A 17,855-nucleotide genomic window follows, 5' to 3' on the forward strand; every position below is an offset into this window, starting at 1 on the left:
CAACATAGACAATGTAAACTGAGCACACTTAGACATTTTTAACAGCAGTTGCTATGTTGAGTGACAACCTAGTGACATTCTGACATTGTCTCAACCATAATTGTTACTATCTTGATCCCTAAGTGTGGAATTCTGGCCTGGTTTTAACTTTATTTTTATCCAAAGATGGCTAACGATATGCTCTATAGAAGAGCTGGCATCCATGCCATTCCTATAATAAAATTGCACCCAGGATCTATAGAAGCAAATAATATTGATTTCATCAATGTTCACCCAAGTACCTACCATCTGCAACTGCTATAAGGGTGAGCATATCCCTTCGTATTATGACACTGTGTAAGTCCTGAGCCTGTTAGTGTACAACCTACAGTGAGAAAACATACCATCTGTGATCCATTCTTTGGTAAGTACTGTTTAATGCTATAATATATTTACACGCATCTCTCTCTCTCTCTCTTCATTTAACAGGCGCTACTCCATCTGCATAGAGGTTCAGATCCCCTCCCTGCAGTACAGAAGGACTAGGGCACAGGGAATAAAGAGATTGGATCTAAAGTCGCAGGTCACTTGGCACGCACAGAACATCTGACATTCAGGGAACTTGACTGTCCTCAGAATCCCCTGTCTGTGACACTGTGTGGGCTGACCCACAGATCATTGCACAGCTCTTTGTCTCTGTCCACCTGTCTCTGCTTTGTGGGTCTGTCTCTTTTTTGTGGATCATTAGGATGCCACCATATGGAACTGCCTTTGCTCTGTTCAGCCTCTGAAACAGAGCTGTCTTTTTCCTTTTGTGTGTCTCCTAGTTTAGGACACTTTTTTAAAATTTATTTTTGCTGTATGCAGTCACCAACGTACAATCATCTACATTTTATATTGTTTGCCTCTCATGGCTCTATCAAGGCTCTGCATGATTTAGTTCTTGTTTTTCCAGAGTGATGCAAAAAACACTTCACTTATGCACAGTGACATGAAGAACAGGATATAGAACTCTGGCTCTTCACCTCACCTCAAGAAGGAAACAAAGAGTGTCTCACACTACAGTAAATGTCATTTTGTAACTTAGGAAAATGCAATATAACAAAACACTGAACAATTTTTACCAAAAAAAAGTTACAAATAGACAACTGCATCCAGAGTTCAGAGTTGTGGCCCTCAAATCAGCACTCAGGCCCCGCTATGTATGGGTTACACTACAATGACATCTGGATTTCACCAATAGTAAATGATTTGAGACTCATTGATTCTGAGCCATCTAGAAGAATAAAGAAATTGGACCTGTTCAGAAGGATCATGGGACCATGCCTTCCACTTCATTATAATGTAGTTATTCCGAAGGGGACCAAAGCATGTTAGTACTTACAGTAGTTTAATTAGGTGAATGCAATGTTTTGGATTTTTTGACTTAGTATTGCAACATTTCCACATAGCACATTGTTGATAGACTCCTCCCTGTTAAACACCACTACACATATGTTCTCCAGCTAATTAAGATGTGCAGAACCTAATCCTGTTTCTTCCTCTAAGACCCGCCAAGCAGGAGGACATCAGACATTTTCCGAGAAGATTAACAATGCTCTGCAAACTTCTCTTCTCAGAGTATGCAGAGCACTGATTAGTTGACCATTCCCAAAAACAAATTTCCAAGCCAAGCACCTGTAGATCATTGTATGTTCTTCATTCCCTGTGATGGAATAACAAGAATTTCTTGTCTGTTGTGTCCTGTCTGTGTCCTGGGTTTTGGTGTTGTGTTTCTGTGCCTTGTTTTGAAGTGCTGTACAAAGTCTATCTCAGACGACTGTGTGTTCATCAACCTTTCCAGTACCTTAGTAAAGACACCATTTTTTTTAATTAATTTCCAGAGCCTGGCTCGATTTAAACAATTGCTTACTGGTAAGAGATTAACTGTTGATTATTTTATTTTTTTTGGACAAATAATTTTGATTTAACATTTTGAGTTGGAACTTCATCATCACATCTCAGGTTAAAGATTTTCAGGGAGCTGCATTACCATTACCTATTTTGCAGACAATGGGGTTCAGATAGGTTGGCGTCAAACTGAAGCTGTATAGCCTCAGTTCTGCTTGTATAATCTTACATCCAAAATATTAAAATATATGAAGGTCAAGGAATAATTTAAACTGTTTAACTATGGATTGTGGTCTCATGTTTGCAGCCGATATCTCTTTTAGATGATTCTTATGTGACAGCTTATCAGATAGATCTGATAGTTCCCATTAGGAATCCTAATGAGACCAACTTGACATTTAAATCTGTTTAGCCATCTGTGGAAACTGCAAAGAATTGGGAGGAAGAATATATCATATTGGAAGAAACAGTTCCACATATTTGTAAGTAGAGCAATAGCAGACTATGTTAGTGCTATGGACATCAGCAGAATAGAGGATACACTACATAAATATTAACTCTACCCTGTAGCAACCATGTGAAACTAGAACAGTGCTAACATCACAAAATCACTACACATAATGTTCACTATATGTAATTGTAGTACTTACCTCTGAAGGGGGCCGCTGAGAATATGCCCAAGTTCTCTCAACTAGTATAGTGGATGTCTTTTTAGTATGTATGTTTTCAAGAATTATAACAAGAGAGGAGTTTAGGGTCACAGGATACTCCAAAACAATCAGTAACAACACTAGGAGAGCAAACTTCTCTCTAATCATCCAAAAGCTTATTTTCTGGCGGTAGCAGGGAATGGCCAATATATCTAGGGCCCTACCACAGCAGTCCATATAGCAACCTCTGCCTCTTAGTTCCCTTCTGGCACTTGCACAACTAACAGTCACCAACAAGGTCTTTACACAGAGTCAATGTCTGCCAACCAACATACTCCTGATCCTGAGGGAGAATAACTAGATCCTTCTCGAGACCCAGGACTTTAGCGCAATGCTGTCCAGCAAAATGTAATCCTTAGGCAATCTCCCCCAGGCACTTAGTCAAGCAGCTGCTAAGGAATAGACTGCAGCTTCTTGTCTTTAGTGGAGCTGCCTCCAGGGGCAGCAGCCCTGAGATCTGGATACCTCCCTTAAAGGGAAAAGAACACTGTGGTTAGCCCTCCTGCCCATTTATCACTTACCCACCTTCTGGGTGCCTTCTTTAAGGGTCTGGCTGGGGCAAGATAAATATTTAAATAATAATTTAAATCTTACAACCCTATGCTCTGGAAACTTCTTTCAGAGGCAAGGTGTGTAACGGAATGTCCCACGCTCCGCTTGAGTGCTTCCGTCATATACCGCTTCATATCAATCTGGATATAGATATCAGATATTCCAGCTGCTCACAAGCACACAAGACGAGACTTGTTTGTCTGCTGAACATGGAGTGTTTAATAGAACCAAGAATACAACCTTATATACAGTTTAAAGAGGAGGTAACCAGAACATAAATTAACATGAGCTAATTAACTAATCATTTAGCCAGACTAGGCAACGCATAGATATGACCTTTCACGTCTCCTCGCTCACCTGCTATACAATTCAATACAACACATTATCATAAGTGTAAACACAGGACATCTTCACACAATAGCAGGGTCAATTAGCACAGAGAACAGACAGATGGCTGGAGGGGATGGCATTAGCACCTCCTTACACTCTGTGTCCCAACAGTATGAATCAGTCACTCTAATATGGCATATACAGGGTCCCCAGGCAAATGCCAGGGCCAATGATCGCGAGGAAAGAGGCTAGCATTCAGTCCCCTCCAAAAGCCTCTGTCCCAGGTGAGTCTGTCACATTTCTCCCCCATCAAAAGTCGACTAACAAGGTCCCAGACCTCCACCTGGTCTGGACATGCGTTAGTCGGACAAAGCGAACTCACATAGTCTGTCCGCATGACCTCCAATCTTGGCTGCAAGGAGTAGTTGACACCAGTAGATGTGGGGCAGAGGTCATTGACTCTCTGTCCGGCTGCCAGGTTTTTAACATTCCGGGGCTTGGCCTGCTGCTGGGCAGAGGGGCCGACCGCCCCAGCTTCCTGAAGCTGTAGAGACACTGTATGCACTAGGCAGGGGCCAGCGAAGCTCTGCCCTTTTGCCAGCACTTTTGCTGGGGACTCTACATCATTCGCTCCGGCTAACCGTTGGGAAAGGAGGCTGGATTCCTCCTCACCCAAACTGTGTAGCTGCCATTGGGGAGGTGAGCTGGCTGCTTCCTTTTCCATTCCCTCATCTGGCTGCTGGGACAACATGTCTATGGTACTGTCTCCCAGATGCACGGATCTTTGCTGGGGAGGAAAGACCACGTTCTCCACCCTGGCAAGCTGTTAGGGAGGGACGATAAACACCTCCTCACCCTTTTCCCCCTGTATCGACTGCTGGGAAGTGATCACCGCCTTCTCACCCTGAGCATCCGGAACTGCCACAGGGGTGGGGCAGAGGTCTTGAACCTTCTGTTCGGTGACCAGCACTTTAGCTGAGGAAGTTCCTTGCAACTCCATAGATACTGCTGTTGGTGATGGGCAGAGCATAGTGAAGTGTGGCCCTGATACCAGCTCATCTGCTGGAGGCTCATAACGTTGTTCTTCCTCAGCTGAAAAGTCTATCAAATCCCCTGTCTCTGCAACTGGTGTCTGGGGATAGAGGTTCACCATCTCTTGTCTGTGGAACCCAGAATATGCTATCGGTGCTGGGTAGAGGTTAGCAGTACTCTGCCCTGCTGTCAGCACTTCATCTTTGGGGATGGCAATATCCAGATTTTCCACTGCCGATTCTTTGGCATACTGCTGGACAGGCACATTCCTCCATCCAAGAGCATCCCATGCAGAAACAGGATCATCAAGGTCAGTCAGCACTTGCTGCATCCGCCATAAGACCTCCGCATCCATAGCTGCGGGGGCAGGATGGCAAAGCACACTGTTACTCTGCCACATTGCCGACTCTTCAGCCAGGATTTCAGAGTTGTCCACTGGTATTTCCTGATAGTCCCAGGCAAAGGGAGCCCAGCCCTGGCGCTGAGCAGAGTCTAGCAGCTGTCTGTAGGCGATCTCCAGCTCCCATTCCTGAACGGCCAGAAACTCTATATCTTCCAGTGCCCGGTACACTTCTGAGACATTCAGTAGCCCTTCTATGAAATCCATGATTTCATCCAACCGCCACTCCAAATCACTCCCAAAGTTAGCGTCCCCTGTCAGTTTCACATACAACAGTCCCAGGCCGCCGTAGATTAACCCTTCCATTGGGCTGTCATCCGCTATCCAGGGACATGCTTGGGATACATGCCACCGAATGGCTCTGTAGCTCTCATCCAGCCGCATCTCTGCCCAGACCAGCCTGCTTAATTCAGCTGTCTGTTCCTTGTGCGTTTTTTCTCCCAAACAGCACCCGCAATCCATACTGCAACCAGTACCTTTCCCGGTTGGAGGGGAAAACTTTTCCCTGGTGTCGCTGCTCACGGGCTAGCGCTTCCTTTCAGAGTTTGCAGTGAATAGAATCAAACCATCCTAGCAGGACCTGCTCTGATACTGGTCCTCTGTGCTGTATCTGCTTCTCTCGCAACCTCCTTCCGAATTCCTCTTCCATGGTGGCTGGTATCTGTACCTCTCCTCTCTTGCTATCCGAACCTTGGATCCAAGTGGAGGTTGGATGTCCCAGACTGCAGGTAGCGTCCCGCTGCTAGCCACCAATGTAACGGATTGCCCCACACTCCGCTTGAGTGCTTCCGTCATATACCGCTTTCTATCAGTCTGGATATAGATATCAGATATTCCAGCTGCTCACAAGCACACAACGAGACGAGACTTGTTTGTCTGCTGAACATGGAGTGTTTAATAGAACCAAGAATACAACCTTATATACAGTTAAAAGAGGAGGTAACCAGAACATAAATTAACATGAGCTAATTAACTAATCATTTACCCAGACTAGGCGACTCATAGATATGACCTTTCAGGGTAGACGTTGCGTCTTCTCGCTCACCTGCTATACAATACACATTATCATAAGTGTAAACACAGGACATATTCACACAATAGCAAGGTCAATTAGCACAGAGAACAGACAGATGGCTGGAGGGGATGGCATTAGCATCTCCTTACACTCTGTGTCCCAACAGTATGAATCAGTCACTCTAATATGGCATATACAGGGTCCCCAGGCATACAGCTCACAAAGAGCACCGTTCCCCCAAATGCCAGGGCCCATGATCGCAAGGCAAGAGGCTAGCATTCAGTCCCCTCCAAAAGCCTCTGTCCCAGGTGAGTCTGTCACAAGGTGGAATAAATCTCTCAGCTCAGGAAACCCTGAACAGACCAACACAATTAAGCACTGCTTCTTTCATTACAATGGAGCCAAAAACTAAATGTACCTAGCAGCCTAACTAGAGGGGGGGCTACATAATGCTACAGAAGACTGTTTGAAACTGCACAGAGAGGAAATTACCAGGTACTTTGGACATGCTACAGGTGTGGTTGGAGACTGAAGATATGCAGAGTCAGACAGTATGGACATATTACATTAAACTGATAGAAAACATTACAGCATATTTAAGAATCAATGCTCCTGCTACTAACTCTTGGGCCCAACAAGTATCAAAGTTCCACAGACTGACACCAGGGTGGTAAAACATTTAAACTAACTCAAGGGTTAAACAAATGTATCAAATTTTGATTGTTCAGAAAGACATTTACTGATATACAGGCTTGGGGTGCTAAAATCCATGGGATCACAAAGAGTTGGATTTGAATAAAGCACTAAGTACACATTTACATTAAGATTGAGGTTAGAGAGACTGTAGGGTTGATTTACTAAAGGAAAATCCACTTTCCACTACAAGTGCACTTGGAAGTGCAGTCACTTTAGATATGAGGGGAAGATCTAAAATGAGGGGAAGCTCTGCTGATTTTATCATCCAATCATCAACAAGCTAAAATGCTGTTTTTTTTTTTCCTTGCATGTCCCCCTCAGATCTACAGAGACTGCACTTTCAAGTGCATTTGTAGTGCAAAGTAGATTTGCCTTTAGTAAATAAACCCCTGTGAGTTCTTAAAGGATTGCTGTTTAAACCTTTAACATAGATTAATAGACTTAATAATGTTTACAGTGCCAGTGAAAAAACACTAAAGATTGGAAAATAATGAGAAAGGAAAACAGCCCCCCGCATTTGGCCATGTGAAATTTGTACTTATATTGCATAGTTAAGAACAGTTTTGGCTCAGTTTGACTGTAATACATTCTATTACAGTTTGTTATATAAAATAACCAATACATGGTAGTCTGTGACACAACAGAAAATGAGATTTCACAATGTTTAAAAATATAAAAAAATGACACCTCCCAAAATGTGTTTCTCTGGTGGAGTGGCAGTGTGATCGCCTTCTGGATCATTCCAGCTGTAAGCATCCCGTGTATAGATATCTCTTACAAGCACGTGTCTGTAAGCCAAGGTGCTATTGACCCTTGTCAGATTGAATACTACTCTGGTGAGATCAGTAGAAGGTACAGGGATCAATAAATGAACTGTAGTGCGGCTCCAGAGGATCAAACGCAGAACTCAGTGGCCAATGGCACAAGTAACTCAGCATTCAACCACTTTCATTCTTTCACAACCATGATGGGAAATTGAGGGATCTCTCTGGTGAGATCCATGATAGTTGGTCATTTTACTCAAAACTGAGTAATCAGTTTGAAGTGGCATTTACAAGGCCAGTTAATTGCTGGATTCCTATCACATTATTTTAATGATGCACCGCCTTGATTGGTTTTAGTAGAGTTACTTTTATATTGGAAGAAATTAAGTGATTATTGTTAAATTATTATAAGGAACAGAGGTGCAAATACATATAATATACTGCAGCTCAACAATCCTTAGATGTGGTGACTACTGTACATTTATTTAAATTTTTCAGGCTAAGAACATGTTCAGCAAGTGCAGAAAATGCATATTGATTTTGCCAGAAATGCACTGCCCTTGCTGCTTCCTGTGAATTGACCTGATAACACAAACAATGTTATTTACCATCCAAGCTATCTTCTGTAGGGTACAAATCCCAATTTTTCATTGGAATGATATATATTTTGTGTAAATATATATATATCGGCCACAGCTTCAAAAATAACACACCATAGTCATTGATGTCCAAAATATACAAATACCAAAACCAATCCCTTTTTGGCTGATGTGAGATGTTACCAACAATCACTCGATTCTACCAAAACAACATCAACTTATTAACTTCCCTGGCGGTATGATTATGTCAGATTTTTGATGCTGAAAGTGGTTCATTGTTTTGCATGGGAATTTGGCGTTTAAAAATTGGAGCCCTGTAATTCTTAGGAATAACTCACTTAAATCTGTCCAAACAAGAGTCTAGTAGACATCCCGGGTATGATAAAGTGTGAAAAACAAAATTATAATATAATAAATAACAATAAATATTTATCAACAATATTAATATAATAATATTAATATTCATTTAATAATGTAATCAACTCAAAAACACTGAAATGTGCTCAGTTGCAGAATTGTCGCTGTCGTCACTTTCAATGTCTGATGATGAATTTCCCCATGAATCACTATTTATTATAATTTTATAATATAAAACTGCATCCAGGGCACTGGACAAAGCACTAGGAAGTCGACAAAAGGGATGTGAAATAATTTGATACAGTAATGTAATCTGTAGGATTACAGTGTACTGTATGTATTCAGTTTTTTTGTACTTTTTGAATTTCCTGCCGGGTACTGTCGCCGTGCGTTGCGCCGCTCGCAGGGAACGGAGCCAGGCATAAAGAGCATCGGCCGGTAGACACAGCCGCTGCACACAGCGGGGGGACATTGCAGGATCCTGGGGACAAGGTAAGTAACTTTCCCTGAATACTGCGATGCAGCCCTGAGTGTGGCTCGAGGTTATCGCTCTTGGTATGGAAAATTCACCCTGAACCACACTCTGGAAAACCGCTGTGAAGATTAATGCCTGAAGCCAATACTGCCAATACTGCCAATACTGCCCCCAACCACTTATTCTGGTATGAGAGCTTACCAGGGCTTCAGCCATTATAAAAACCTACAATAAATGTTAAAAACATAACTGACATATCTAAAAAGATAAAAAATTGAATTCCCTTGGTATTAGGGGGACTGATAAGCCAACCAGTTTTTGCGCAGCTTCTAGCTCTCATCAATAACCTCCAAGCTGGGCCCACTCCACCAGACTTTTTATTGCCATCACAGTCAGCCAAGGGACACCTCTTTCTGTGACAACGATACCAACTACAGGTGACAGATACACACAGGGGGTTATTTACGAAAGGCATATCAACTTTGCACTACAAGGGCAAAGTGCACTTGAAAATCCACTGAAAGTCACTGTAGATCTGAGGGGGACATGCAAGGAAAAAAACAGCATTTTAGCTTGCACATGATTGGGTGATAAAATCTGCAGACCTTCCCTTCATTTCAGAAATACCCCTCAGATTTACAGCGACTGCACTTCCAAGTGCACTTTCAGTGCAATTTTTAAGTGCACTTGTAGTTTTCACTTGTAGTGCAAAATGGATTTGCCTTTCGTAAATAACCCCCACAGTGCACCTTCATGGAAAATACAAAACAAGAGCACAGACAAATAGGAAATCAGAGGGCAAATAGAACAAAATTATTATTTTTTGTCCTTAAATAACATACATTCCAGCAGAAAAACATGTACAAATGCATATACAAAAGAAAATGATACATCAAACAGAACAAGTGACAAGAAAGAAGAGGAGGGTGGTTGGGGACCTTTTGCTTGCTGCTCCAATGAGGTGCTGATGGAATTTCCATTGATTTCAGTGGGACCACAGTGACCTGCCCCCTGCCTTATAGGATGCAATGGTACGTTTGCTTCCCCCACCGTCATCTCACACTGTGCTTAAAAGGCGCAGCGTGATCCTGTATGTTCATAACGCTGTGGCCATTTTACATTTTCACACCATTCATTTGTACATCCCTTGCTGCTGTACAGAAAAGCACTTTAGAACACAATGAAAGTTATGGCACATCTCCTTGCCAGTTATTTAACATTCTCCTGACTGATCATTTACTCTGGTGAGATGGAGGCCTTCACCTTAACCGGTGTACTTTTTTCCTTGCAAGTTTATTTCATTATTGCAACTGAAAAGACTGAATGCTGGCAGTTAAACGCTGTTTTATTCCGCTGCAACTTTGCTCTTGTGTTCCCATTAACTGAATTTGCCATGGCAACAAGACCCTGATTTTCTTTTTATACCACAAATTTATCTGTCCTACTAGATCCCCCATATGCTGGATCTGTTCCACCTATGACAGATACATACAGAAAATACAGTATATAGTAATAATATAACACAGATCAAAATATATATAGATATATATTTGTATTTCACAAAGTGAGATATACTGTTGGTAGTAACAGAGCACTTTAGAACAGAAACTCTCTCATCTATTTCACAATTTTTTTTTTCATCTTGTATGATAACAGTGTCCTTTTTGTGCTCACACTATGTGCAAATCAATACATTAATATGTGGAACAAATATTTTATATAGTGATTATGCCTTTCTTTTTTCTTTACAATCAAATTGCATTGTAAACCGAAAGAAAAAGAGGTAGGTGGCGCTGCCCATCAAGAGTGAACCTCCAAGGGTGAATCACATTTCACGTGAATAAGTGCAAGTGCTAATCATTCCAATAATATATGTATATATATATATATATATATATATATATATATATATATATATATATATATATATACTGTACATATATATATATATATATATATATATATATATATATATATCACAGTGATCAAAGTGTATAAACCTATAAATGTGTAATGTCATATGAAATATATATATATATATATATATATATATATATATATATATATATATATATATATATATATATATATATATATATATATATATATATATACATATATTATTGGCATAATTTGCACTTAAAGTGTGATTCACCTTTGGAGGTTAACTCCTCAGATGACGGGCAGCGCCGCCTACCTTTTTTTTGTTGTTGTTTACAACTTTTCTGCTCCATTACTGGAGAATTCTAGAGGAGGCAGCAGCCCAATCTACTCCTAAGCGCAGAATCTTCATATTTTATATATTAATCTAATTTAATTGTTGTCATGCCTTCTTCTGTTTTTACTGGTAAAATATAATTTAAATGTAACATTCTATCTGCTAACTTTAAAATTGAATATGCAGTACTGCTAAACCTTGAAAGAAAAAATTGCAGCTCTCCAACTGTTGTTAACTACTGCAGGCAGACATGCAGCTTCTGCTGCCCATGGGCCCAAAGAGCCAAGGAAGCCATATGAGGGATATATGGGGGGAGGGGGGGGGACGATGACACAACATGAAAGAGCTGAGAGGTGGGAGACGATCAGGATAGAGAGGAATTCTCTCTTTCATGGCTAGATGCTTGAAAAAAAAACTATTAGGCTGCTTAATTGTTTATTTGATATGTCATGACCTAGCATCATTCTTACAGTAGAACTATAGGCAAAACTTTTTTTTTTTCATTTTGGATAGAGTAAGGGAGGGTTGTAACCTCTGTAAGGTTTATTTTTGTCATCCTTGTACCATTGGGGAGATTTACCTTCACTTTCTGTCCCATAGCCAAAACAGGAAGTGAAAAAAATCCCTGCTAATTAAGAGAATCTCTTGGGGACCCCCAGGTCATCAGAAGTAGTGTTCCCACTGGAACATTTCCTCTTCATTACTTTTCTGGGGAACAATCTAGAACTTTGGATTTTCTTTTACTTTCACTTCGATGATCATTGTAAACAAGAAAAATAGAGAGGGTGAATCTCCCTGACGGGGACACAGACAGCAGTAAAAACTGATATATGTTTTAATCCCTTTCCCCACTATCCAAAACTTTAAAAAAAATACCTTTAGTTATACTAAGGAAGTGTTGGTAGAGGTTCTGATAATGCTATCGAGCAAGGAACTGGACAAGAGGAAAAGTATATGATGATATGTGGGAAGGAAGATAAATAAAATGAACATATTCACCATGGGCATGTGCATACATAAAAGAAAAAAAAAATAGGTGTTAAAGCCTGGCCTTTTTTGCATTTTTTTATATGTCTGCCACTGAAAGTGCAATAGTCATCTGATTAGCGGTAATTTAGCCCCACAACAGTTGCAGAACTACAAAAAACTAAGGGCTTAAGTACACAGTCCTGTACTTCTCGGTGAACTGTAATGCAACCTCTTACCATTCAGGGTAGCTCATTGCAATTTAACTGGACATGAAGTAAGAAAATATTGTTCTCTACAATGGCCGTGTCAGAAAAGTCTTTGCAGGTAAAATACTTTGTTGGATAACTGACAAGAAACTCCATTTACATTGTGTACCCCATTCTGAATGGAATATATCCTCCTTTCAGGTGTCTTTGATTTACCATTTTAATGCCATGTAGTCGGAGTGTCTTTTCTGGGGCAGAAAAGACAGAAAAGATGACCTTTATTCTTGTCTCTTAGGCTGTAAAACCAGTTCTTGAGATACTTCCTACCCCTTTTGATGTGCATAAATCTCAAATGGTAGAAGATGTAGTGGGAATAGTGGCAAGAAGCAGAAGAGCAAGAACAGGTCCAATTCAGATATCTGAAGGTGAAGGGTGAAAGCATCAACTGACTGTATCCAATACATGATTAGACTGTGTCAGTGCGTTCCTTGTATCACATATGCTTGAGCTCCGCTGAATGCAAAGAAAGCACTACAACTCAGCAAGAAAGAAAACAGGGCTAAGCCCTGATATGGTATCTTGTTAGTCTTCCTTAACAGTTAGTATAAACACCATGATTCAGGGCATATCTCAAAATTATTTATTGAAACTGCACATTTTTATAAAAAATAATAATGAATAATAAGGGTTCATTTGCTTTGTATTTGTCCACTGACCTCATGTGTCCAAAAACCTCACTGGTGGTTCCTTGGTTGAATATAATAATACAATAGACGTTACATTTGTGAAGATAAAGGAAACAGGTTTGCTTGCTTTTTAACCTGTATTCCAATACTTTCCTCATCGCTTTTTTTTATAAAGTTGTTGAGTACTTTATAACAATCTACACCATCATATAAGTAAGATCATGTATGGATTAAAAAAGAGCATCACTACCTGTTATCTTGGTGGTGAGGCTCCATGTATAGGAGATACACATTTAAACTTCAGCAAACCAAGTTAACTTATTAGGGTTATGGGTTAATTTAGGGTTGTATCTTATATTTTTAACTGTACATTTGAAGTGATTCATACTCATTATAAATGAGTACTACACAGTTCTAAAAATGTTTGTCAATATCAATGCATCTTTGGGTTTGACTTTTTTATTAACTGGGTTGAAGAACCTGGCCCTCTCTGAGTACAAAATGATGTCAGTAGTAGAGGGCCATTGGGTTTCCAAAACAAGAGGGATAGAGAAAACGTGTCCTAAGAGAAACACGGGAGCACCACTATTGATCCCTACTTTTGAAAATGCTAGCTGCCTGGCTGCCATGATGAAACTCTAGTTTATACTTTCAGAGTTACAGATCCTGAGCAAGTATGCATGTAAAACAACTATGGGCACTGAAGAAGAATAAAGAGTCTGATGTGTGACATAACCTTTTATCAAGTAATGCCGCGTACACACGATCGGAAATTCCGACAAGAAAACCGTGGATTTTTTCTGACGGAATGTTGGCTCAAACTTGTGTTGCATACACACGGTCGCACAAATCTTGACAGAAATTCTGACAGTCAAGAACGCGGTGACATACAAGATGTACGATGAGTCAAGATCAACGAAGTTCAATAGGCAGTTCGGCTCTTCTGCTCTATGAAAAATAGAGAACCTGCTTTCAATTTTTTGTTGGCGTACATTCCGACAGCAAAAGTCCGATGGAGCATACACACGGTCGGAATTTCTGACCAAAAGCTCAAATCAGACTTTTCTGGAATTTCCGATTGTGTGTACTCAGCATAAGAGGTAATAATCTTCACAGACAAAATCTTAGACATTAAATGCGGCAATGTAACTTACTTTCCAACAAAAAAAATACAGTGCCTGCAAATCACTTATGTTCACACAAAAATAATTTTCACAAATGTAAAAAACAAACCTGACAACACAAATAGTAAAAATTGCAAACAGGAATAATTGGCAGGTGTGGCTTCTGCCTATCTGACATTTTTTCATTAGAAAATTAGCATTACATTCGGTGGCTGAATGTGTTGCATGTGGAGGATGCCTGGACTCCAATGCTTCTTGACAACCTTGTCAACAAGCTAGGAATTGGTAAATTACTTAGAGCACTTGCCTTTATTAGCTGCTGGTTCCTTGCTTGCATTAGTAGGTCCTGGTTGCCAGTGCAACAGGGGAAGTAAAAATCCTGAAGAAGGACATTCCCAAACAATACCTATCAAGTTTGGGAACTTCCCCTTAGCTGTTCATCACTTGGATCAACAATTGAGAGCTGCATCACACACTTTTTATATTTATTCACAACTAAGATTTCTGCCTTATCAGAGAGCTAAGTTTCATTCAGTTGTTTATTTTTTTGTAATTCTAGTATCTATATATATATTTATTTACTCCTCTGAGGCACACATAAAGTCCCACCCCGTTCAACCTTTTTCTTGAAACATAGTTGCATAAGTTTCATTGTAACTCAGGCTCTCCCAAAATGGCCACTAAATAAGGCTTCTGGCTTTGTTTCCTAGTGTGCTCACTGAGAGAAAACATGCAGGAACTAAAAGAAGCAGCACCAGTGGTCAGGCATCCACAGTCCCAACTCCATTATATCACTCCTATGCCAGTGTGCCAACCAATACAGCTGCTGCATCCCTCAGCAGTGAGCTTTGAGAGCCCCCACCCTTCCCACAGCACACAACAGGAAGGGAGAAGGAGGCACAGAAGCATAGCTTACCCCGATACAAGTCAGTGTGTGTTTTGACTTTGCTCCGATTTTGCTAATGTGCATACTTGTTCTGTATCAGTGACTCGGATTGAAGAAAGCATAAATCGTCAGGCAATACGCACCTTTACAATGGCAGCCACCAAACTCCTTTCATGACATGTTTGCTTAAAACCTCAGTAGAGATTTGTAAATATCTTGCTTCCGATGTACCCAACGGTACACAGTTTGTATTTATTTCAGATCTTATTTTTAACACTCCAAATGCTATGCTTATTGGCAGTGCAAACATTTTCATCAAGAAAAAGGTGGTGTGATGATAGAGGTGTTAACCAGCTTGACCAGATGTCATGGCCTTTGTGCTGCCTGACCCTTCCCATTCCCTCACCTCCCTTTTGGATAGGCTAAGATAGGTAAGGGATGGAGCACACCTTTCCCCAGTCATGATATATCTCGCTGACAGTTGTTACTAATGATCAGTGCAGACATAGGTTTGCTTTGAAATACAGACAGAAAACCTTAATTTATATTCAAGTTATGCCTTCACAACATGAACTTAGAAGGGTTTCATCAGCTGAATGTCAGCTGAATGGGGTTGAAATGTTTATTTTTTTCAATAAAATCTTATTTTTCCTTAAAATGTCAATGGATAACTTGGCAGGAGGGGTAGTGTCAGTAATAACGCAGCATCACTTCTCTCCATACTTTGTAGAATGTACTGTGCTCTGTATGGGCTTTTATATGCATACACAGGAAATAAAAATAATGCAGTTGCCTTTTATTTAAATAATGAAATGATGTCTCTTTAAAATTAAAGAAAAAAAAACAATATATAAGACCTTCCATAATGTGATAGAATTCTCTTTGAATAGAAAAGTGTTTATGGAAACCATACCATTGTAATTTATTTGGGCATTTTATAAATAGTTCAGTTGATCTAGACTTTTAGTTGTAAATTCTTTCAAAATGCATTACTTTAAAAAGGAAAAAAAATCTCTAAAACACTGTGCAATGAACGGTATTATGGCTACATAAAGATTTATGGTTATCATAGTTTAAACGTGCTCATACACGTTGGATCTCCAAGATGTATTTGGCAGGATCAGGCAACAGTCATAGGCCCCATACACACCATAGAATCTATCCGCAGATAAATCCCATCAAATGGGTTTCTGCGGATAGATCCTATGATGTGTACACTCCTGCGGATATTTATCCGCGGATAAATCTCCCCTGGGATGGATTTCCAGCAGATGGATATTTGCTGACATGCTCAACAAATCCATCTGCTGGAATCCATTCCAACGGATGGATCCGCTCGTCTGTACAGACTTACCGGATCCATCCGTCCAAAGGGATTCCCCGCACGCGTCGTAATGATTTGACGCATGCGTGGAATTCCTTATATGACAGCGTCGCACCCGTCGCCGCGTCATAATAGCGGCGACGGCGCGACACGTCATCGGCAGAGGATTTCAGCGCGGATTTCAATGCGATGGTGTGTACACGCCATCGCATAGAAATCTTCTGAAATCCTCGAGAGGATTTATCCGCGGATACGGTCCGCTGGACCGTATCTGCGGATAAATCCTCTCGTGTGTATGGGGCCTCATTCTCTATACTGTACAGAAGACAGAATCAGTTATCTGGGCCATTACTATTGGTGGAAATGGTTCTAAACTTGGTTAAATATTTTTCTTTATTAGCCTGATGTTGCCATTGGTTAGAGCTGAGATAAGCGTGGTGCCATGGTTTTCTTACTGCCACATAAAACAGTATTGAAACATGCATGTTTATGTGGTTCTTGAAGGAAAAGCTTAAGACTGATATTCCCCCATGTTTTTTAAGGACCACTAAAAAGAAAAGTCTAAAACTAAAAAATTAAATAATAGGAAAGGGCTACAACTTGTCAGAGTGCTGTGATATACAACTAGCCATACTTACAGAGAAAAGCTAATGTTTTACATTTCACCTTGGGTGAGCAATGTTATTGATGTTGGTATTGGTAATTAATAACTTTGATTGGATTACTCATCAGGAAATTCACATTCATTATTATATTGCTCACAGTTCACCCTCTCCATTCTTTATTGATTATCTTTAACTAACATAGCCATCAATGAATTCAGAATGAGACCTGCACTGTACGCTATAACATAAGACATCAGGCCATCAGCAGATTGGTCTAAAGTTTTATTAGCACCTCAGTTTTGGCCAGGACTGTTGGATGACTACTTAAACCGGTAAGTGTGCCATTACAACAGAGACATATTAGGGCAGAATAGGCCAAAGGCAAGACGGCAGCTTTGACCCCACCCCTCATCTCTTCAATTGACCATGATAAGGATTGCAAAAAGCACAGGGATGCCATGTTAATTGCATTTCCTGTAAAGGCATGACCAGCCACATAAGACACCAACTGCCTGGCATAGGAAGTGACAGGCAAGAGCATAGTTTTAACCATTTGCTTTATACCCCATGGGTTACTGCAGAAGCATGAAAATTGTGACTGAGAATCTTGGACATCCATGATGCCCTAGGTGTCTGCCTATATAGCTCGGCATTACAAGGAAGAGTAACTGGAGTGGTGGCCTGGTCTTCAATCACTAAGATTTGGCTAAGTGCATAACTGCACACAGCATACATTATATTACAAAAATAATAAAAATGACTGTTTTATAAAGTTCATTACCAAGAAAAAAAGGTTAACTAGAATGTCCATGTGCATGGGTTATTTGTGGATTCTGTCATGTACACGAGTTCCTTTTCTTTCTTGAGATGTTGAAAACTTTTGCACTGCTATAACTGATGCAAAAAACACCCCACAAAAATACATTGTCAGATTTAAACTATGCGCATGTAAAATAATAATAAGGGGAAATGACCTCTTAGAATGTACATCTGTCTTTAATTCCTATAATAATAATATTAATAAAGCATCTCTCAAAT

The 17,855-nt window shown here is 40.3% G+C and overlaps 1 protein-coding gene across 5 annotated transcripts in view; it reads left to right on the forward strand.

Moving 5' to 3' along the window:
• The window catches only part of PDE1B (phosphodiesterase 1B), a 471,712-nt gene extending 469,857 nt beyond the window's left edge, over nucleotides 1-1,855 (forward strand). For all 5 annotated transcript variants that reach the window (XM_040340766.1, XM_040340762.1, XM_040340761.1 and 2 more), the window contains one exon: nucleotides 469-1,855. In XM_040340766.1, coding sequence (XP_040196700.1) covers nucleotides 469-488 — 20 coding nt within the window. In that variant the 3' untranslated portion in view covers nucleotides 489-1,855. The remainder of the gene's footprint in view (nucleotides 1-468) is intronic.
• Nucleotides 1,856-17,855: the final 16,000 nt, after the last annotated feature.

The sequence above is a fragment of the Rana temporaria genome, chromosome 2 (genome assembly GCF_905171775.1).
Source record: "Rana temporaria chromosome 2, aRanTem1.1, whole genome shotgun sequence".
Lineage (NCBI taxonomy): Eukaryota > Metazoa > Chordata > Amphibia > Anura > Ranidae > Rana > Rana temporaria.